This window comes from Crocodylus porosus, unplaced genomic scaffold (genome assembly GCF_001723895.1).
Source record: "Crocodylus porosus isolate Cpor-Errol unplaced genomic scaffold, CroPor_comp1, whole genome shotgun sequence".
Taxonomy (NCBI): Eukaryota; Metazoa; Chordata; order Crocodylia; family Crocodylidae; genus Crocodylus; species Crocodylus porosus.
Window position 1 is genome coordinate 7,285,916 of NW_017728936.1, and position 23,119 is coordinate 7,309,034.

Below are 23,119 nucleotides of genomic sequence, written 5' to 3' on the forward strand. Positions count from 1 at the left end.
GGGCGGGTCGCGGCCCAGCTCCGCGAGCCCCCGCGGGGCCGGCCTTGCGCGGGCAGGGGCTGCGCCGCCCGCTCCCCAGCGCCCCCCACGTGGGAGCGCCAGGTGTGGAGACACCTGCCCGCTGCCTGTCGACGGCCCCCGTGGGCCGCGCGCGCGAAAGGCTCCGCCGAGATGTCACGCGCCGCGCGTGGCGCCCCCGTCTGCCCCCGGACGTCGCAGCGGAGGAGGCCGGCGGGACGGACAGGTCGCTGGGTTCATGCGTCCACCCCCCTCCCGCAAATCCCCCGGCCCTCTCGGAGCCTGCCCGGGGCTCGCGGTGTCTCGGGCCAGGCCCTCACCGTTCCCGTGGCGTCCGCCTGCTCTCCGTCCAGCTCCGTTGGCGCCAAGGGGGGCGTAACGGTCACCCCTGATTTCTTGGGCGGCCTTCGTTCTCGCCTCGGCGTGTCGGGGCGTCTCTGGCAGGAAAGGGATCTTCCGCGCGAGCGGGCGTCGCGTGTGTCCGTGAGACCTGCGCTGCGGCCCCGGCGAGGGAAAGTGGCGGAAGTCCCTCTGCTTCCACCGAGCGCAGGAGGCGCCGGAGGTCCTCCTCGGTGTAGGGAGCGGAGCTTGGAGTCCCTGAGTGTCGTTAATCCACAAGTAGATATTTCAGATGGGAGCGTTTTATGCTGCAAGTCCTGATACGGGTTTAGGAATATATCTGGTTTTCAAAGCTGATGAGCACCTGCGACTTCCCTTTGCCTCGTGAGCAGGCTCGCTCCATAGCCGGTCTTGGATTTTTGCCATGATGTATTCTGAACAAGATTATAGACTAATACCTGAGGAAAGCACGGAGATCCCTGCCTTCTGGAGCAGCATGTGTCTGAGTCCATCACGTCCAGGGTGTGCTGTGACTCCCTGGGCTCAAGTCACTTGACAGTAGCTAGCTGCACGATGCAGCGGCTAGTAACGATCGGGGAGATCCTAGAGAAGGAGATGGCACTTGCCTCAGTGGGGCGGGATCTTTGCCGCAACAAGTAATGGCGAACAGTGGGTTGAAGCTACAGTCGTTCCCTTTCCCTCTCCTGGGAGAAGGGAGAGGGCCCTGCTGCAAAACTCAACCATATGCATCTAGTCAAGTGGGCAATAAAGCTGAACTGCAGGGCACATCCCTCAGTTTCTCCTTCTGTGCAGCCATCCTAAGATGGTAGCCTCAATACTTGCTTTTCCTCCTCCTTTTTTTCCTTCTTCCCACTGCTCCCCTACCCTGGGTAAAAATATCAGATCTTGACTTCCCTGACTTTGCCAGGCAGCAGGGAATGCAGTTTCACAGGACATTGAACCATGAGTCCCTACGCCCTCACGTGAGGCGAAGAGAGCCATTAAGCCAGACTTCCGGTGGGTGGGTTGGATAGCTGCGTTTTGATGAGTTAATATTTAACTACTCCCACTGCCAGCTTCCCCAGCATATTGTCCACCTTATCTCCGAGTACAGGAAAGGCCCACATTTCTCATACCAGTTTTCCAGGGCGTGGCTCTATGAACACATTACCACATAGTAAAAGGGGGTTGGGAGTTCCTCCATCGGGACTGCCACATGCCCACTGTGCTGCAGTAACATGAGATAGCTTGTCCATAATGAAAGCAAGCTAAGATGCCTCACCCTGACCTTGGAGTGCGAGTGCACTGCAGAGGAGCTAACGCTCTGATCGCTCGCACCTTAGCTTTACTGAATCTGCTGCTCCAATAGTCACAAGTGACTTCTTGGCTAAAGGGGATGGGAGGGAACAGCTGGAGCCTGGCTGAGGGTGTGTTTTGGCAGCGTGGAGAGGAAGTGCTGAAAGGAAAGTGGAGCAGGAAGGGGAAGCTTTCTGGGAGAAGCCAGAGCTTTCGTCGCAATATAAGAAAGCCAGGAATACCTTGAAGCCAGGCTGCTCTCATCAAGAACCAAAGCAAAGCCCTGGCTGGTTAAGAGCCATGGAGTGGCAGCTCCAGAAATAAGAGGATGAGGCATTGCTGACTTGGATGCATAGAAGCAAGTAGAACGCCTGCCCGATCGTGGAGAGGAGCAGATTTCCTCAGGCGCTGTCTCCAATTTGTCTGTCCCAGCAAGGCTTTGCACTTTCTCTGGTGACGGGTGATTTAGGGCACAGGGTGTTTCTACCCTGCTTTTGGTGTGGGAATGTACTGTTGGAGGGCAGCTCCGTGTCATCTGCAGTGCTCAGCAGGAGCTTAGGTGGTGCAGCATGCCCAGTGCCATGGGAATGTGCAGATGGGCAAAAGGATTTCAAGTTGTGCCCCCACATATCAGTGGGCACCCTTGAAAAGAGGTAGTTTGCCATGTTAGCCTGAAATCAGGCAGAAGGTGGAGATTTGCACTGTATAGACTAAATCGGAGTTGTATAAAGTGAACTTTTGTAAGTAGAGGGCTTACTTCATCAGAACAAGCCCGCTGTTGATGAAAGCTTATGCTATACATCTCAGATTTAGTTAGTCTATAAGGTGCAAATCTACCCTGTCTTCTGCTCTTGAAAAGGCAGGTGCAAGTCCAAGGACAGTCAGGGCTCGCGAAACCCTGTCTGGGGCAATCAGGTCACTAGTCTTGTGGCTGAACCCAGAACACCAATGCATGGCAATTATTTCAGTCTGGCACGGTCAGCTGGTGGGGTAGACACGCAGAAGGCTGAATAGGAGTTTTGATCCTCTTAGTAATTGCCATTTTCCTACTGTAACTCTTTAGCAAGCAGGTGACATAGTAGTGGCTTATTTCTCTCTTGGACTCTGACCCTGTTCACTGCATGTGCAGATCTGTCTCTCATCCTGTTTCCCTGCACGTGGGCTGTCTTTTAAGCTGGCAGTATCGTAACCTTTGTGCTCCTCTTACTTCTAAGTAACGATGTTCTTGCTTGATAAAAGTGTAGGTCTCTGGATAACTGAGTGGTTTTGAACTGTGATTGCTCCCTGCTCTCTTGACCAACTTTATTACTGGGTTATTTTTTTTTTTAATGAGCTGACAGTGATTCTACTTGAATGTTCATTGACTGAAGACAGCGGTGTCTAATCTAGTCTTTCTTTCCCAGGTATTACCCCTGCCTGCTGCCTGTTGTTTCAGAGGCCTGTGAGAATACTGTGCAACACAGGTACTCTCTGAACTTGTCGGCCAGCCCTTGCAACACGTTGGAAGTCTTAGATTTAGCTCCCTTGTAGTGGCCTCACCTTGTGTTCCCAGAGACCTAGTCGCTCCAGCCTGCCTCCGTGCCGTCCCTTCAAAGCCACATGTTGTACAACATCCCCTTTACCTTCTGCCAGCATCTTGTAGTTGAAGACTCGACTGAGAGCTGTAGAACTGTAGTGCAGGAAGCTGTCGGAGACGTAGCTGCTACCCCCTTTGAATGTAGCGTTTCTTTTGGGTGTGTGGGCCGTTTTTGCTGGCTTCAGAATGGAATTTATTTCTTGTATCTGCCTGTGATGTTGTTTCATGGGAACAAGCCACTATTGTCCATTTGTGGGGGGACACGCTCAAAGTTAGAGGACATGGGTGGGTGGAAGAAGGCAGCAGGGCTGCTGCTGGAAGGGGAAGGAGTTCAAAGGCTTTGTAGGGACCTTGGCCAACTACCCACATGAATTTTGTAGTTAGCAGTTTCATTTTCCCTCTTCAGTGACTGAGGGTGAAGAAGTTTCTTCTGGATCAGTGGGTAAGAGACATGTACGGACTCACTTTAGGGCTACTGGACTGAGATCTCATCCACTGGAGAGCCACGTAGGAGACGGCCCAAAGGGAAATCAGATCTCCGTGCGACTGTCTGAGCAGATCATTCCAAGTGCTTGTGAATGTGATTCTCTGTCTTCACATTTGGTGGCTCCTGCTGATGTACAGGGGGATTAGAACAAGGAACAACTTTATTGTCCAAGTCCCTCCCTTGGGCCATGTATTGAGATTAAAGCTCCTCCTAGATGCAAGTGCAGAAAGATGAGGGAAAATTCTCCTGATTTTTGACCTGTCCAAGGCAGAAGAACATGGCATCAGCTCATCTACCATCTCAGATAAACAGTTGCAGCTTTTAGATAGACAGTTGCAGCTTTTTGGTGTGTAGATATCCACCTGTGCGTAGATGTGGATAGTCATTAAGCTGACCATGTCTGGGGGCGGAAAAAACAGCTCTGAGTCCAGTTCTCCATGAATCTATCCTTGCAAAATCATCATTTGAAGAAGAAAGGTGTCCTGTTTTCATGCTGTACCAACTAGATTTTGTGTCATTTTGCCAAGTGGAAGCCATCTGTAATGGTTAAATGTTAACTTCAGTAGTATTTCTGCACTAAGGAAATGCCAGGGAAGAAATATTGGCTAGTGGCAGATTTATAACTAGTAGGAAGCAATGAAAGGGAGGACTTTTGGCATGAAGAGAGCTTGGAGGACTCTAAGTGGGAGATATCCAAGCACTAGCTTGGTGTTAGGAGCAGGAGCGAGAGCTCTGGAGGTGTAGGGGAAGAGCTCATGCTCAGATGGCTCCACGCATCTCCAAATCTACTATTTAACTGCATTTAGGTGGTGGCTTCTTGTGTGGCTAGCCCCCCTACACACAGTGCTGCTGAAATGCAGTCACTGCTAGGTAGAAATCTCAAAATCAACCCTCGTGGAACAAGGTACTTCACCATGCGAGAAAGGAACATGGTACTTCACCATGTGAGAGGGGGCTGTTTGCCCGGGGCATCAGGGAAAATCCCTATTCCTGTGCTTGTGAATGTTCGTAAGGTTCAGGTAGGTTTAATCATCTGAAACTTTATGCTGTGAATGACATGGTGCATTACTGGTCTTGGCAGGATGAAAGGCTGAATCCGTCGCACCAGCTAGGCTGAAATGAGCAGTGTTTGCAGATTACCCCTGGCAGAGCCCTGAGGTCCACGTGCTGAGATGTTCTCTCCCATTCCAGGTTTAACTGGAGCAAGCTGATCCCCCCACGGCTGTGGGGCCGGAACCTGGGCCTCCAAGCGGAGACCTCAGAGTTCCTCCTGGAGGGCATGCCCTTCCGCATATTTGGGGGCTCTGTGCACTATTTCCGAGTCCCCAAGGAATACTGGCAAGACCGCCTCGCCAAGATGAAGGCATGCGGCTTGAACACCCTCACCACGTAAGTGCCAGCCTCACCTGCTGGGTCCCGTCGCGTAGCTAAGAGGCTGCTCCTGTTCCCAGGGAAGCGGGTGGGGATTTTGCCACTGATTCCAATGAGCCCAGACATAGGACTGAGTTCCTGCCCCTGTCCTCACCTGCCCCTTCAGTCAGCAGGAGCATTGATTTCCTTCGTTTTCCACTCACTCGCCAGCCTTTAATTGACCTCTCTCCGTACTGATCTTTCTGAACTCAAGCCAAGATGGATAACTCATATGTTGCAGGCTGGCAGAGAGGCATTTAGCTGGAAATGCATCTAGCCATAGGGTGTGGAAAGGGGGGGCAAGAAGTATAAAGCGGAGTGGGGCAGCTGAGTGTTTATGCAGTGCCAGCACAGACTCTTTGCCCATAACTGTAGCTGTGCCTGTGTCTTTGTGGCTGGAAGAGGGAAGCTAAGACAGGCAGTTTTTTTTCCCTGGCTACCCTGACTCACCACTCTGATCCTTTGCATTTCAGGTATGTACCCTGGAACCTCCATGAGCCAGCCAGAGGGAAGTTTGACTTCAGTGGAAACCTGGATCTGGAGTACGTGGGTGAAAAAGATGTTTCTTTTCCTTTGAGATCTCTCACTGACCTGGTTTTGTGTGCAGGGGTTGGGTGAAACGTGAGAGAGGCAGCAAAGGGACTGAGGAGCAAATAACTTTGGGGTATGAATCTGCCTCTCTCTTGTCCCTGAGATTTAACTCGTGTGGTTTTTTGTATGGCCTTTGTTAAAGCACTGGCCCTTATGTTCCCTGCCTTTGCTCCCTGAGAATGGAGACTGTCCAGCGTAGGAGTATTGATGGTTAGCTGAGTGATGCTCCTAAGCTGGTCCCCTATTCCCCTTTGCCAGATGCACCATGCACAGGTACCTGCTGCTTCATTCGTAAAATAATAATTAATCCTGTCTGGACCTCTAGGGCTTTCCTAACCATGGCAGCTGATGTTGGTCTGTGGGTGATTCTGCGTCCAGGACCATATATCTGCTCTGAATGGGACCTTGGTGGCCTGCCCAGGTAAGCATGCATGTTGTGGCAGATGGACTTGGACTCCTTTTTTGAACTGGTTGCTCAAAAATTCAGACCTTTGGAGAGAGACCATGAGAGTGTTCTGGACTGAAAAAAGCAGCAAACAGGAAAGGTGCCCCAGCTGTATAACCTGGTCTCCTGCAGGCTTAGAAATGATGCTTGCCAAAGCTTTAGCCTGTACCACCACAGTTGTCAGTCCTTCTGTGGTGGTACAAACAGACCTGATGGGAGACTTGCTGTGCACAGTCACTTTTGAAAGTGTCTAAGGGGGAGAGCGGGGAAGTGGTGTTACGAGGCCCGTGTTCTGTCACTGATTTATTGCCTGACCTTTGCTTCATCCCTGGGCCTTGATGTCCCCAGTTTTTACAGTCCAATAATAATATTTACAACTTGCTGTAAGGATTCACTTCACCCCAGGCCTATTTTAATAGTTCTATAGGGATACGGGTGACACAGGCACACCCACGTACTCCAGATACACTGAAGTCAAACTTCCCTCTGGCTGGCTTTCCCCAGCACATTATTCTAGCCCCTCCTAAAGCGTGCACAGCCCTGAGAGAGGAGTCCTGGAGAGTTATGTTCTGCACGTAAGTGCTGCAGGCACTTCCTGGTTACTGGGTCCCAGTGGAGCAGCTACCAGGCTACGGTCCCACTTGTTTATCCTTCCTCACCTCGCTCCCCAGAGCTTTAGCCATGAAGAGGGGTGTGGAAGGCTGGCTCAGGCCAAATATTGGCCCAGTCTCTCTAAGTCTTGCTTTTGCTGAAACTCATGCTCGCTCTCCTCAGACAAAAGGAGTTTGGAGTGTTCGGCCTATTTAATACAACTAGAACACTCTTAGTAGAAGAGGAGTTTGATTGAGGCCCCGGGACAATGGCCTGCAGGCACATGATCCTTTTTCCATTAATGTTCTGCCATGATGTGCCGGAGAATGCTCCGTTCCAGCCTAAGGGCAGCAGGAGGCACTGGTGCAAGTCTGATGCTGTGAGATGGTGAGGGTCTTTTACGGTCTCTCATGTCCCATCCCTGCACTGTCACTGGTGCTGCTTGTGATGCTGACTAGGACTAACGGTAGCTGGAGTGACTGTCATTGAGTGCTCTGAAGTCATTGCAGTCAAATATATGCAGTCATGCAGCCTCTTTCACCTGGTAAAGTGAGCAGGCGCATCCCACATCACAGATCAGGAGAATGAGACACAGAAAGGTTATGACTGGCCCATGGCTGCCTGTAGAATACAGGAGTCCTGACTCTCTTGGCTTATAAATTGAGCATGTTTTTCATTTGATAGCAAGGCCAAGAGAGAGAGTAGAACAGACTTCACGGTGAGTCATTCTCTTGTCTGCACCTGCAGTCTGGGCCTTTGTGGCACTACAGCTAATGTGAAGTGAGATGCTGATGTCTCTGCATCTGACTGCTCCATTTCCTCCTGCTGGAGCTTGGAGATAGACATGAATAGCTGCTGTGTGCAGGCTGGGTTAGACATAGGTCTGTAACAGGTGCTCTTCACTTCTGATTCTCTTGAGTGTAGTGCTGGTTACTTTGAGTTGCCTCCTATTCTCTCCTAGTTGGCTTCTGCAAGACCCCAACATGCAACTGAGGACAACCTACAAGGGCTTCACAGAGGCTGTGGATGCCTATTTTGACCACCTAATGGCCAGGGTGGTCCCTCATCAGGCAAGTAGGATACCTCCACCCTCTCTTTGCAGACAAGATCAGCCTGCGGCTGCATTGGAGCTGACCAGGGCAGCCTCGCAGCACCAGCAGACCTGGTCTCACTTGTGTGAGATACTGCAAAGCCTAGTGACCAGCTTCTCCCTTCTCTCCCTACAGTATAAGAAGGGGGGGCCCATCATTGCGCTGCAGGTGGAGAATGAATATGGCTCCTACGCCAAAGACCATCACTACCTAACCTACATTAAAATGGTAACTTTGGTGCTTTTGCTTTTCCCTGTGCTGGTACCCCCCCAATCTGCTCTCTGCCTTCCTGCTTCTCTGCTCCTCCTCCTCACTGTTCCACAAACCTCTGCTGAGACCAAAGCAGGATCAGTATCCTATCCAGCTAGATGCTGCAGCTGGGGAAGGAGGGGAGAGAAAGCTCTACTTTCTGTATTGATACGAAACTGTATTCTGAGAACTTCCAAAGGCAAGGTGGGGAATGGAAGGAGAGAGTATCCCCGGTATATCCAGCTGGCCTGGGGCATGGCTGTCCCCCAGCTGTTTATCTAGAACAGAAACAGCTAATTGGTGGTACTCAGATGTGGCAGATTGAATGCCTCCCTAGGAGGGAGGGTAATGTGAACCAGACAGACTCTGTAATCTGGAGCTTGGCACTGGGCAGGCAGGCTCATTTCCCTAATGCCTTCCTCATCCTTGTCAGAGAGAACAAGCAACCCAGCCCTCACTTGTGAGCTGAGCAGTAAGAGCTGGCAAGTGCCCAAAGAGGCCCTGTTCTCCCACTGGATCAGATATGATTTGTGCTGACTTGCTCACCTGTTGCTGACGTAGTACCCAGGCAGTTAACTGGAGCTGCCTTAAAGCTCAGAGGTTTGTTTTTCTTGAGGGCATAACATCTTTCTGCTGCCTGCAGGAAGAGTTATGGCCCAGCATTGTCTGTGTGGGGGACAAGGCCGCTGTCACGTGCTTTTGTTGCACCTGTCTAAGGCTAAGATGAAGACTGACATCTTGCACCCCTGTGGTTCCAAGCAAATGGCATGGTCTGTGGTCCCAAAGCCCTTTTTTCCCCGGACAATACTGTTTCCAAGTCCAGATTTGTACCATGAACTCGCTGCGTCTCCTGCTGTTCTGTCAGTGCAGTAGCAACTCCTTTAAACTGGGAGGTATCTCAGCCCTAGCTGAAGAGAGAACTGGGTTAGCTGAGGCTTAGCTTATTTGCTTCTCACCAGTAGCTTGAGGATTTCAACCAAAGAAGTCACATGGTGAGATTCCTGATCCTCTTAGAGTGTTTTTGTCTCCCAGGCTAACTCGGGCTTCACCTGTTTGGAGGGTTGAACCTGAAATGTTTAGTCTAACAAGTGGCCAGAATAGAGGTCAGAGATGCCTTAAAAATCTGTCTGCTTCCTCACACCCTCATCCCATATCATACAGCACTCAAGTAAAAAGGTCTGTGTGAGAACTGCACCTCCCCAGTTTCGAGGTAGCATTGTTACAGCGTATTCTGGATCATCCCAGACAGTTTATGAGCCCTGGCACCTGTTTGCCTTACCACAGTGATGAAAGAATTGGTCATATTTTACTTGTGTATCAAAATATGTTACACAGTCCAGGCAAGCTCCAGGGCTGTTTCCTGGTGCTTTAGTGTTGTGTGCGATATGCTGAGTCTGCTTGGTCTGGTGCACAGAACAGAGAAACTGGGAAACCAGGATCCCTGAGTTCTGCTCCTGGATTTGCAATGGAGTATGGTTTAGTGTTTGTGCAGATGGACCCAGGGATAGGACTCCTAGCATCTGTTTCTGGCATAGCCTCTGCACTTAGAGGGTGATGGGCTGGTTACTGCACTTCCTTTTGTCCATCTGTGTGACTGCAACAGTTTTTAACATGTTGCACTTTTCTGGGAATAAAGGTAAATCAAGCAAATTACTGATGGCCCCATCCTCATCCCATTCTCCTAGGTACTTTTGCTTTTCCCTCTCCTTCTCTTGACCATAAAGCCTGTACTACTGGCAACTGTCCTCTCCAAGGCACATGAGCACACATTTCAATAGCCCTGCCAGCGTGATTATCTGAGTACACACACCTGTGCCTGCCTTAAACTGTTTGTTTCTATTTCTGGTTTTACTGTTGAGCTCTGGATTTACTGAATGCATTTCAGTATGTAACAACATGCTTATTTTTCTTGCATCCAAGTTTAAAAAAACCCCCAAAGTAGCCTCCTTTCATTAACACAGCGCTCTGAGAATACTTCAGTAATGTTCAGCTCTGAAATTTAGTCGCATGTTAACTGGATTTTGCCTTGGTGCAAAATGTGGTATTAAGGGATGAAAGTAATAGTGAATGCAGCATAGTAACGTATGGGCAGGAACACAAAGCAGCTGTAGCCAGACCAGCATACCCTTCAGTTGTGTGTCTTCATGTTTTCAAGTGTATCACTGCTCTACCATTGTCTTTCATTGTGATACATGTCCCATATGTAAATGTTTGTAAAGGTGCTTCACAGGTGCTAATTAATCCTCTCAGGTAATTCCTGTGTGGACCGCTGTACGTGTTTCACCATTTTACCAATCATCAAACTGATGTAGAGGGATGTTAAGAGCTGGATCCAAAGCCCATTAAAGTTAATGGGGTCACTGCAAGACTGGGCACTGGGACAAACCGTGCATGATTTGGCAATGGGCACAGCAGTAGTCTGGGAAAAAGTCTCCACACAGAGTGGATTGTTCAAGAAATCCCTTGGCAAAGTGGTCTCTGACCTTTCTGGGAGATGAATGAGAGCAGAGTCCATTAGCTGGCCATCCTGCTGACTTACCTTTTGTCCTCTGGGTTTTGCATAAAGAAGGTGAACCGTTCCTCCTCTTCTTCTGGAGACAGAAGCAGCAGGATTACCCAAGGTATTTGAAATCCCACAAAGGAAATGTCACCCTGGAATTCAGGAGGACAGTGCAGAGAGTCAGTCTAGTCAAATAAAGGGAATGAAAATAAAGGTAGTGTTCATAGAAGGCGTTTAAGAATTGGTGTCTACACTCACCGTTTGTGTCCAGTAGTAACATGTAACAGCACTGCAAAGGGGAAGTACCAGCTGCCACTGAAACGGGGATTTTGCCAATGACTTCAGCGGGATACCATTTAGCAGTTAGGTGAAATAATCTAGAAGCAGTAGAGGGAGAAATCAGTCCCCAATCCTTCCTCCTATCTTCCCCCACAGAAGATCACTAATAAACTTGAACTCCCCAGTGTCTGGGTGAAACATTAAAATTGGGTCCCAGCACAGTAACTTTCCTTTTGATTTAGGCCATGATAAACCGAGGAATCGTGGAACTGTTAATGACATCTGACAACAAGGATGGGCTTTCCTCTGGCATTGTGGAAGGAGGTAGGTGGCATTTCTGTGCTTTATGGTGAGAAAGATGGAGATGTTTCTAGTGTGACTTTGGTGAGATTGCCCATCTGAGTGAGAAATACTCTCTGGGATCGTGGACATGTTGTACAGAGCTGGTTTTCTACCCCATCTGGCTTTGAGTTCTGATCCAGAGAAAACTGCCTGGAGATCATACAAAATAAGACCTCTCTTCTTAGATTTTTATGTAATGATACAGAGGACCAGGCCCTTCCCCAGTGCAGGTCAGCATGGCCTGTTCCAGGTTTCCTCTTTGTGCTGCAGCAGTTTGCAGCGTCGCCTACACAGGGTCACTCTCCCTTTGGTGGAGAGCTCATTTGGAAGGGGTGGGGGTGGAAATTCCCCCTTTGCCCCAGCTCCTTCTTGCAGAAATGTTTATGCCTTGGAGCTCTCTTATTTGGAGTTGCCTTTTCCAGCCGGCTGCATGATGAGAGCTCTTTGATACCAGTTTGCCTCTTAGATGTCATAACAATCTGCTCATTAGAGTCAACATGTCAAGTAATCAGATGTGTGGAATAACTAGAGCTCAAAGTGATGCAGCGGCAGTAAGGTGGCTGCGAAAACGCAAAAGAGAAGGTGACAGAAGCCACTGTCGGAATAGGTAGGGGGAGAGGAAAGGAGAGATTCCCGTCATGAGGCCAGAGAGAAAAATCAGGCAACGGTCTTGCAGGTTCCTTTGGTCACTGGTGACCTCTTCTGAGATACGTGTGGATTTCCTCTAATGCCAGTGATAGCCAGATTGGTTTCCTGCAGAGGACAATGTCACCATGTGGAACAGCAATTCAGGGTCTGTCCTAGCCCCTCGCTTTGCAGCTGGAGTGGGGTCTTGTATGCAGTGGAAGCAACTCGGGGTGTGAGGGAGATGTTTGGGTGCATGCATGTCCTCCGTGCCCGTGGACACAGCAGCCTCTCCCAGCAGCTGTCCAGGGATGGCACTGCAGCCAGAAGAGCCATTTGCATAGCTTCATCATCCACCTGACTCAGCTAAGGGAGGAGGTGCAAGGACTGCATAGGTTTCTTAATCCCGAGGCCGGGCAAACTTAGGTGGCGCCTCCTGGCCAGTCCCTTGTGGACTTGTGTCCTCCTCCCATAGAAACAACTGTCACAGTTCGGACTCATTGGCAACTGTTGTTGGCAGTCCTGACAGCTCACCTAATGACCGAGCTAGCCACAACCTCCAGACTTCAGATCCTTCCCCGCCAGCAGTGAGGCGTGCCGGTGGGGCCAGTGTGTGTGTGTGTATGTGGGGAGATTGCTGGACAGTGCCTGAGCTGGGGATGAGTCAGGGCTTTGGGCTTAATTTTTATTGTCATTTCTTGACTTGTACTGAGCCTAGGATTGGGCACCTCACCCACCGTGTTGTCACTTGCATCGTGTTCCCACGTCGTTTGGCTCTTCTGCCTTGCTCGCCTGCGCTGTGTTCTCAGGGTTTGCACACTAGTTAGAGAAGTTAGCTAAAATCAGGGGAGGGTGGTGAAATGGCAGCTCCTGCTTCTGTAAATATTCTGTTTGAAGCATTGTGCTTGACAGAACCAGGGCTGGAGCTGATGCCAACAGTTTCGCACATTTTTGAAGGATAATAAGGTTCTGGTTTAAAAATTCACATGCGGCTGCTCCTAAAATTTCAAAGCTCTGCCACTGCAGCATCTGCACAATGCCAGAAAGATGGGAGAAGGGAAGAAGCACTCCTGCAACACCCAAAGGGCTGTGGTGTTAATAGCGAGTTATAGGACAGCAGTGTGTAATGATCCAGAGACAGGTCCTTACCCAAGTCCTGAACCAGACGGCACTTTTGCCCAAGTGTCCACAGTGCATGGATCAGCTGCTGAGTTTTTTCCACCAGTGTCACAGATGAGGCTGGTCTGACTCTCTGGTGAGGCAGATTTTAATTGGGAGACTCAGCCTGCTCTTGCTCACCCGCCCCCACAGGCATGACAAGCTGTTAGCCACTGCCAGGGACAGAGAATCCTGAAGCTGAAGCCTAGGAGTTCAGTACAACACCCAGATTCAACTTTAATAATGCCTTCCTTTCTGTGGGACCTTTCACCTGAAGATCTCAAGGTGTTTAACAAATGCTAATGAAGTCTTGTAATATGAGGTGGGCTGCTGCCCTTGCATTTCTTGTATCTCTGGACATTTTAAGCTACAGGCAGGACTTGGCTGGGAGCTTTCTAAGGGGCACCCGGGTGATGCAGGAAGTTCTCGTGGTGTTTCTGTAGATGGCAAAGCTCCTGCTGCATTTCTGCTAGCCTGATGCCTCGTTGTGATATATGGGGAGGGAGGGTTGTACTGGGTGAAAGGATTCATCATCTGCCTTAGCTAATGCATGGCTGTCTCTTTTCTCAACAGCTCTGGCCACTGTTAACTTCCAGAAACTTGAGCGGGACCTCCTGACCTACTTGGACACGCTACAGGTAAGATGCCTAACACTTGTCTTACCTGTTCTTGTTATTACCGCCAGTGCCTCACCCTGTTTTCGTTATTATAGCTGTGGTATCCAAGCACTGTTACTTCTGCTTTTGTGACTCGTGTCCCAGGCTCGCTCGCGCTCCCTCTGAGCCAAATCTCATTGGAATCAGTGAAAAGCCTCCCATAGATTTTTAGCAAAGGTTGAAGGAGTGCTTAATAGTGCTGCACCCCAATCCCTACTTCTCACTGTGGGTAAGGAGCTTGGCTAGTGTTTGCAGTCTGGGTCTCCCTTCAGGAAAGCAAGCAGTAGCAAATGTCCCACTAGAGCTGAAGCGTTCAATTTTTACAACCAAGGCCTTCATTTTGTAGAATGTACAGATGGGTTAAAAAGCTGCAAATCAGGATCTGGATGTTGAATGCCCTGAACTGGGGTCTTTGGATCTGTGGGTTCTGGTTTAGGGTTCCCTGCTCTGGGTAAAATGCTGGACAGTGCCTGAGCTGGGGATGAGTCCGCGCTTTGGGCTTATTTTTTGCTCAAAGGATCATCATAAAATCAAGGATATGTACAGATGAGAACCTCTAAGGTCTAAGAGCTTAGTTTCAGTCCAACAGAAATGTGATGTCCCTCATGACAGAAAGCCCAGACTCGTCAAGAGCAGAGCTGTAGCCCTTGCTCTCTGAGGGAGTGCAGCTAACCTTTTAGGTTTGTAGGAAAATGGAAAATTTGGCTTGTGCTGTATAGCATTATGAGCTGTTTTAAAATGCAGCTCCAGATCTCTGTATTTGATTTTGAGGTGACTGAACAGGGGACATTGTTACCTCTCAAGGAAGTGGCCAGCAGGACTGACTACTAGAAGAGAAGGATGCTGAAGCGTTTGGTAGATTTCCTTTGTCACCGGGTCACCCGTACTGGGCAATTAAATCCTTCTCCTTGCCCGAGTTGAATTTGTAGTCTGAAGTCTGCGTTTGTCTCTCCTTTTTAGTGCTTAACAGATTTGAACGTCTAGTAATTATTTTTCTAATATCGAGCAATTGATTAAACAATTAAAAAGAACAGGTTTTGGCAGGAGACAGCAGGACTCCGCAGCAGCTTTCCTGGCAAGTGTGCCTTTCTCAGCTGTAGCCTGCTGATTTCAGTGAAGGTTGAAGGAAACGGGGGTTTTTTCCATCTCATTTCTGGGTCCTGGGGCAACTCTCCACATGGGGTGTCTCCTGGTTATGTATGGAGGTCTGGCTCCCTGGGAAGAGGCCAGAATAATTTCCAAGGGGCAGCAAAGAGTTGGACTTCGCTGCTTTTAAGGCTCTGTCAGTCCCATGCTTTTCAGCGTTGGTGTTGGCCTGCAGTTGGCCTCCACTCTTACGGGACAAGAGCTGTAGGCAGAAGTAGCCTGGTGCTTGTGGATGTCCTTTAGAGAGGATCTGCAGATCTGTCTGACCCTCGGGAGCCTGGACATTGTTGTGTTCTTGGCTTTTAATACCTTTTTTGCCATCCTGTAAAAGTTAATAATTGTAGCTGGTTATCTTGGAAAGCCAGAAAAATCTTATGCCCACATGAATGCCCATGAAATGGGGTGGTGGTGGGAAGGTGCTTTGGACTCGCTCTAAATATCGGTCGGATTAAGGGGAATTGACAGTTAAATCCCCTGCATACTGATTCCTCTCTTTGTAGAGTGTTTCTCAAAAGCAGGCGAGGTTGGGCAGCACAGCTAAGGTGCCATCTGTTTGTCAAGGCTCCTGGTTCAGGCAAAGTCACTGCACTGCTGAGATCAAGGTTGAAGCAAAGGCCATGTGCAAGTGGTATGGCCAGGCCCGGACTGCGTGGCTGCTGAGCATGCAGCGTGGGTCCTGCCCTGCGGACAGGGTGCCGTTGCAGCTCCTGCACGTGGCCGCTGCACCGCAAGGGAGGCCTTCAGCACCTCGAGGACAACACTTAGCCCTGCAGTTCGGAGCAGCCTTTGTGGGCAGTTTGGGTGCATGGTGCCATGCTCGAGGGCTCCACTAGGCCCTTTGGCCCAGGTCTCTCAAGATCCCGAGTGCTGGTTTGAGGATCACACCCCTGATTTAGCCGGTTACATTTGAAACTTGGGCTCCCCATAGTGGATGCCTTCAAAAGGCATTTGAAAGGGGCTGGGCTTGTAGCCTGGATGCAGCTGGGCCTTTGAGCTAGGTGGGTCCTGCAAGAAGTGCAGCTGCCTGCTGTCGTCTCTCCTACCTGGGGTTTGCCAACTTGCCACCTCTTCCCCTCCAATCCCAGCTGCCCCCCACTTCTCATCTGTAGCTCTCCCTTTCCTTCTGCTCCAAGTCCAAGCACCACGTCGCTCTGCAAAGGCACCTGAGCCCTGACCTTCAGCACTTGCATCTCTGCTCTAACCCCAGGCCCCCTGGGCAGGTACTGCACCAGCATACAGGTGCATCATGCTTGTGGGCTGCATTAGGATTAACCCAAGCCAAATCTGAGTTTAGCCTCTCTGAGGATTGTACCCACTGTGTGCTCACCTGTGATCTGTTTGTGATTTCTAGAGAGGGGAGATAGACAACACGCATTTATGGGATTGTGTCATGAGGTTCATTCCCTCCTTGTTAGAAATGATTCGGGACTGGGGCAGCCTTGCCTTTCTGAGGCTGCACTGATTGGTTCAAAAGCCGGCTTGAGAGTCCTGCTGTGGAAAATGGATCAGGGTAAAGCTTCACCTCGAGATAGCGTGAGTGCAAATGCACCTCCACGGTGGTTTCATGACAGCGTCTCCTGTGTCCTGCTGTCCCAGGGCACCCTGCTCCATCACCCGCACAAGCCAGCCTGCAAAGTATCTAACTGCATCACCCAAGCACCCCAGACTCATCCCTCGGAAAACACGTGGGGTAGGAGATGCCATGGCTGCAGAACGCAAGCGGGTTCAGATTTCTGAACAAGAACGGGCTCTTTTGGTTCCCTGCTCTTGCTCTTCCCTCCTCTTCCTCCCTCTCTGAATCACTGCTTTTGCCCACGTCAAACACGAGTCTGAGGAGGTTTGCAAACCAAGTCCCATAGGGTCTTTTGAGCTCTTAACTGTCAGATCCACATTTTGCTGACAAACGGGCTTGAGAGGCTCTGCTGTGACTGCTTGTACCAGACTGAGCTGGTGTCCCACAGCTCCTGGGAGCTCTGCAAAGAAGTGAGAAATAGCATCTTTCCACCAGCCTGACAGCCAGAGCTGACTGCGTGGTGCAGCTCAGCCCTTCCTCCATGACACTAATTAATTACAGGGGACAGGGGTTGATGTTGCATATTCTGATGGAGTCTGAGCTACAAGTCGGTTGTCCCTATTGCGGGCTAAGGTTCCATAGAGTGATTAAACTCTCTCATCGGCTGGCCTACTGGAGACGGATTGATGCTGTAGATTATCCAAAGCTGGTCTGAATTGACTGCAGGCGTCTCTAACGTTCTAACTGCTGCAGTATTCTCCTAATGGAATATGGTTTTCTTTAGTCACTTCTCTTCTCCATTTCATATGGCATCAGATAAAGCCCTGATCAAACACCGAGTGAAATTGCCTTGACTAGGAACAAAACCCGTGAACGGGAAGTGCCAGCAAGTCGGCTCCCGCGCTGCTCCGTCTGGCGTGACAGGGCCGAGTGGAATTCCACGGGAGGTAGAGGAGCTGGCAGGCACTGACAAATGGAAGCAGTTGCTCTGTGTGCAGAGCCTTTTTAATGAAGACCTAATTCCTGCAAAAGCTAATGCTTTCCTGCCAACACCATATGCAGCATTAAAAAGGCATTAAGCCGTTAAAGTCTGCTGTTCCCACCTTGGCAAGCATGGGCTGCAGCACACCTGCAAACTCTTAAATGGCAGTGGTGTGGCTGATAAGTAGACGTTTATAAATGTGGATTTCTAGCAGAAACTAAACCGGAACAATAGGTTTGCTTCAGCTCTTCAAAGCCATGGGATGTGGACCTGTTTCTTGTCACCTGGTTGTTCTCGTGGCTTGGTGTGTTCCCCTCGGGCTGCATGATTACACAAGGCTTTGCCTATCTTCCCCAGACACTGCTGCATGCAGGCACCCTGTGCCCTGCTTCTCTAGGGCTCTGTGGCTAATTGGCTCCGTGGGCTTGGCCGGTAACCCTCCTGTAAGCCTTGCCCCCAAACAGCACTTGGGCAATGTCTCCGGGATGCAGGGATAAGTGCAGCATTGTCCTGTCTCCATTTAATTCTGTCTTTTGTTTTTATAACAGAAAAATAAGCCAAAGATGGTGATGGAGTTTTGGACTGGCTGGTTTGATAGCTGGGGAGGCCCTCATAATATCTTTGATGCAGATGGTGAGCACCATATATTATTACTTGTTTAGGGTTTACTGCTATATAAACAGCCGTCAGCAGGATGGCCCAGTTACTCTTTCCAAGTTTCCTGTCCAGCAGCGAGCGTGGCTGTGTGCAGTTTTTCCAGTCTTTTTAATGGATGTGCCACACTGCTGTGACGTGGCGTTTTTATCCTTGTCGATGATTTTTGAGCAGGTCATTTTACAAATAGCTGTCCTGTTTCTACTTCTCTAGGAGGCAGCGTACCCAGAGGCTAGTGCAGAGAGTCAAAGTCAACTTCTGAAGTTGCTGAAGGGCCTTGGTTGGGTCAGGGCCCTATTACTAGACTCTGTATGGACTTGGAAGAAAAACTTTACACGTGCCCTAAATGGCCTAAGCTGTAGAGGCCCAAAGAGCCAAAGCTCTGGAGAGTGTGGATATAATATTTTGGCTATTGGAAACTGTTGTGAATTGGCACCACATTCATAGATTCATAGGTGTTAGGCTCGGAAGGGACCTAAGGATGTCATTGAATCCAACCCCCTGGCCTGGGCAGGAAAGAGCACTGGGGTCAGACGATATGTTGATCGTCTGACCCCAGCACTCAATATGTTAGCATCACATTATTTTAAATACATCTGTTGTAAAGGGGTTTCCATGTCATTGGAGTTAAAGATAGGAAGATGAGAAGAACAGTCACAGACAGAGGCTTAGACTGGACTCCTGGGTTCTACATTCACTTTTCTCATGAGGCAAAGCAGTAGAAGCCCCTTAATTTTTTTCCCCCATCTATAATATGAGTTCATTAACACTGAGATGGGGAGTCATGCAGTTAGTGCTGGTCAGGCCTGATGGTGCTTGCTGAAATAGAAGGCCACGGGGGCTGACCTAGGAGCATTTTGAGAGCCAAGGGCTATTCAGACACTGGACTAGCAAAAACAGGCATCTGCAGAGAATTCTGCCATGCTGATAGTGTTACTGGAGACTTAACACAACAGCTTGTTTCAGAATGAATGGGGGTCACGGCCTCATTCTGAGCATATGGGTGCTTAAGTTGCTCCCATTACCAAAGGAGCCAAGCACCTCATTGTTAATGCATTCCTCCACTAGCTGGGTAAGGTAGACAAGTGTGATGTCCATTTTACAGATGTGGACTTGGTGACTGATCTGGGTGTTGCAAGGAGTTTGGCAGAGCCTAGAATAAAATCCATAGTTCCTGACTCCCAAGCTAGTGCCTTAAGCTACTTCCACCTTGTCTTGGGCAAATCTGGCCTTTCTAAGGGCCCCTCTCCATGGCTCTAAAGTGATTGTAAAAAGTGACATGAATGTGTTTGTTAGTGGCCATTGTAACATGCGTATAGTAAGCAAAATGTCCTCCTTCAGAATGGGTGATCTTGCCTTTTGTGGGTGGTGCAGTGGACATAAAACTCAAGTAGACTTAATGTTCCTGAAAAGATCGCGCTCCATCATAGTTCTTATACTCATTAGCAAGATACAAAAGTATTGGAAGGAATCTACAAAAGACTTTTTTGAATTTCCTACATCATGCTCAGATTCCTTGCAGTAACAGTGTCTTGGCACTTGTCTCATTCCCATTCAATAGTCTTTGTAGCTGTCATCAGCACATTGGATTGAGGGGCCCAATCCTGCAGTCCTTGCTGAAGCAGAACTTCCACAGAAGTCAATGAAAGTGTTGCCTGAGTTGGGAATGCAGGATCTGTCCTAAGATGGGGCACATGTGCGTGTAAGTGAATTATTCCTGCAGAGCATCTCAATGGAGGACTCAGATTTAGCTCATGAAGCCTGTCTTGAGGGGGATGGAGGGGTGAAAAGCTCTTTGAAGTGCTGGGACTGTTGGCATTTTGGTGTGTTGCATTACACTCTCTGCCTAGGCTGTGACCCTTGTTGCAACTGTCCTTTCTTCGCAGAAATGGTGATTACTATAGGAAACATCCTCAAAACGGGAGCATCTATCAACCTGTACATGTTCCATGGGGGCACCAACTTTGGCTTCATGAATGGTGCAGTGCATTTTGAGGAGTACAAGCCTGACATCACCAGCTACGGTGAGTTCCCATTTCCTGTCCCACGGGCACACCACTTGGAGAGGCTGCAGCACAGAGAAGTGGACCGAAAGGCACTATGCCTATCCGTTTCTCTGAGGACTTTGCCGTCTCTGCAGCAGACCTTGGCCACAGCTCCCTCATCTGAACTTGAAAGAGAAAAGAGCCTGCTTTCAGGCTCCTTCCCCACTCCAGATTTCCAGTCCAATTCCAGTATTTAGAAATCCTTTTACTATTTGCATTGGATGGGAATGTCCTCTGTCAAAGCCATTATCCTTGGTCTTATTTTACTTCTCTCATCAGAATCCCATTACTTTCAAGCTGCCATCTCTTCAGTCAAGGGGGATGTTTGGGCACTTTTTGCATTGAGGAGCTTCCTGGTAGTTTGGCTGTATGGAAGCCAGTGTCCATAACATAGACAGGGCCTGAGCCTCACAAAGGTCCATACCTTATGCTGCATGTGGCGTGGTCCGTGCACACAAGTGGTTCCCCAAAGCTGCTGCTGCTCTATGACGGGTGTGCTTTTGCTTTGCAGACTATGATGCAGTGCTCGCAGAGGCTGGAGACTACACTTCTAAGTACTTCAAGCTCCGTCAACTCTTCAGCACCGTCATAGGTAATTGTAAACCACAGAGTTGCACCTCTGCCCCTGTATGTAACAGCTTCTCTGTGTTGAGAAATGTGTTGCATCAGCAAACGTAGCGCACGTCTGGAGGGATGCTACATGTGTTGCACAGACCCTGCTTGTATGGTGTTTTTTCTGGAGCCAGGGGGGTGGCTTCTGATAGGTAAACAAATTTGCCAGCCCCCAACTTTGCACTGACTCTCTTTGAGGCAGATCCATTCTGTTTGATCCCCTGGGGAGACTGATCAAAGCTATTTCCAGAGATGGAATCAAGGAGGCCACAAATCGAATTTTGTTATTGGCAGTAACTTTCTGGCAGAATTATGGTAACACTCACCTTGGTCTTTTTGCTTCCTAGGGCAGCCTCTGCCCCTCCCTCCACTGGTTGCAAACAAGGCATCCTATGGCACAGTCATGCTGTTTCAGTGTATCTCTCTGTGGGAGGCACTGCCGTCTATCCCAGAGGTAGGTGCTACACTTGGAGCCCAAGAACATGCATGAAACATGCTGCATGTGCAATAATCTCCTTCAGAAGGATCCTAAGGCATTTCCTAGAAGCACTGAAAAGCAGGCATCTCTTGGCTGGCTTCATCCACTCCTGCAGTGCACCAGCACGCTGCCTAAGAGTCGGGGGAGGAGGTGCTTTGGTCTAGAATGTAATTTGAGGATGCTAAAATATAAAGTGCTACATCACACTTGGTGGGTTTGTTGAAGCTCATTAAAAGAGGGTGCTCACTACAGTCAGGGCAGTTGATTTGTTCCTCCTCATGCTGGAAAAAATTGGTTCCGGCTGCTGGAGTTGCTGTAATGAGGTTGCGCTGTATTCTGCAAGAATAGAACAAGAACAGGTTTAGACTGCAGCCTGGACAATTCCTTAGAGCGTTAGGCCAAGGGAAGTTGTGGAGCAGCCATCGCTGAAGGTGTATCCCAGGTGAAGACTTAGACATTCATCCAGTAGGAACAGTATCTGGAACTTAGTGGAGGCTCTTTCCACCTCAGTGTTTTATTCGAGTCTGTCAGGATGCTGCTGTACCCTTAGGTCTGTGTGGGTCAGACTGGGCAGAAAGGACTCCAGTCCATGTCCCAGTAATTTAGCTGAGTCATTTTACAGAGTTAATGTTGGTTTGAGGGACGTTGGAGCCACTTGTCTGGATGAGACTGCCATATGTGGCCTGTTCTGTTGGAATGGATCCCCCCGCCTTGTCACAGCTTGCTCCTTCTTTGCAGCCTGTTAGATCAGAGTTCCCGGTGAACATGGAGAACCTGCAAGTGAATGATGGTAATGGGCAGTCCTATGGGTATGTGCTCTACGAGACTGTCATCTCTGGCGGAGGGCAGCTGAACTCGGGGGACCACATCCGAGACCGAGCCCAGGTGAAAAGCGCTTAGCCCAGAAGGACAAATGGTTTGGCTTGGGTAGCTGGGTGCGAATGGGTGGGACCTCACACCAGGGTGGCCAGCAATTCCTTTGCACTATTCGTGCCAAGATCCAGCCCCTCTCCTCTGTAAAACTCCAGCTCAGGGTTGCAGTCTGATGTTAAAAGTTGGTAGAGTCCATCTCAGACATGTCCCATGTGATCCCCTCTGCTGCAGAAGGGAACAGCAGGGAATGACTCTGCTTTTTAGAACTGCATTGATCTTTCTCAGCATCAGACTGAGTTGAGGTGCAGAGCTGGAACTGTGACTTGGACACTGCAACCAGACGGCACTCCTTCCTCGGTTATGTTTAATTCCCTCTCTAATGCAACTGCATTCTCCTTGTTTTTCTCTCTCCTGCAGGTGTTTGTTAACACTTTGTTTATTGGGTATCTTGATTACAACACAGTGGAGCTGACCATCCCTGAAGGACAGGTAACTGGTCTAAGAGCACTCAGAAAGGATGCGGGAGGATAACAGAATCACAGTTCCTACCTAGCAGTCTCTAAAGTGACCTAGATCCATAGAGCAGGTCTGCTGCCAGCTCCACTCAAACTAGTGATGCAGCATCTCTGATGCAAAGAGCAGCCATGTATGAAACCAAGTGACTTCCTGGTCGGAACAGAAAGGCTTTCTGGTGCCAAGTTGTTCTTCAGAGATGGAGTTGGTTTTCAAACCATCCAGTTTGGCACATTCCCCTGCAGGTCCAGTTCTGAGCAGAGCACTGAGCTTAACCCCTTCCAGCCACACCCACAAGCTGCAAACATCCATGAAGCCCTCGCCTGGGCCGACAGAGCACAGAGGCTGCAGACTTTTAGGACATAAGCTGTGCCTTAGTCTCTTTATTGCTTTTAGGTCACAATGCACTCCAGCTCTGCATGCACACGTGGGCCAAGCAGTTTGGTGGTGTGGGCAGGTCAGCAGCCTGCATAGGCTGTCCTTGGTGAGGCCGCAGCTGGAGTACTGCGTCCAGTTTTGGGCTCCACAATTCAAAAAGGATGTGGAGAAGCTTGAGAGAATCCAGAGGAGAGCCACGCGCATGATCAGAGGTCAGGAAAACAGATCTTACGATGACAGGCTGAGAGCCATGGGGCTTTTTAGCCTGGAAAA

At 49.5% G+C, this 23,119-nt stretch overlaps 1 protein-coding gene and 1 long non-coding RNA gene across 2 annotated transcripts in view; one reads left to right on the forward strand and one right to left on the reverse strand.

Annotated features, from left to right (window-relative positions):
• The first annotated feature begins 930 nt into the window (after window positions 1-930).
• GLB1L2 (galactosidase beta 1 like 2) overlaps window positions 931-23,119 on the forward strand; it is a 31,020-nt gene continuing 8,831 nt past the window's right edge. The window contains exons 1-15 of the mRNA XM_019546897.1: window positions 931-1,013; window positions 3,057-3,116; window positions 4,908-5,105; window positions 5,600-5,668; window positions 6,043-6,138; window positions 7,715-7,823; window positions 7,980-8,072; window positions 11,115-11,196; window positions 13,570-13,634; window positions 17,842-17,926; window positions 19,834-19,971; window positions 20,504-20,584; window positions 20,952-21,058; window positions 21,821-21,967; window positions 22,373-22,444. Coding sequence (XP_019402442.1) covers window positions 931-1,013; window positions 3,057-3,116; window positions 4,908-5,105; window positions 5,600-5,668; window positions 6,043-6,138; window positions 7,715-7,823; window positions 7,980-8,072; window positions 11,115-11,196; window positions 13,570-13,634; window positions 17,842-17,926; window positions 19,834-19,971; window positions 20,504-20,584; window positions 20,952-21,058; window positions 21,821-21,967; window positions 22,373-22,444 — 1,485 coding nt within the window. The remainder of the gene's footprint in view (window positions 1,014-3,056; window positions 3,117-4,907; window positions 5,106-5,599; window positions 5,669-6,042; window positions 6,139-7,714; window positions 7,824-7,979; window positions 8,073-11,114; window positions 11,197-13,569; window positions 13,635-17,841; window positions 17,927-19,833; window positions 19,972-20,503; window positions 20,585-20,951; window positions 21,059-21,820; window positions 21,968-22,372; window positions 22,445-23,119) is intronic.
• On the reverse strand, window positions 8,081-11,107 carry LOC109318026. The gene is made up of 3 exons (XR_002103167.1): window positions 10,852-11,107; window positions 10,633-10,745; window positions 8,081-8,997 (listed from the first exon to the last, which is right to left on the reverse strand). It is a non-coding gene; the product is annotated as an uncharacterized LOC109318026 (long non-coding RNA).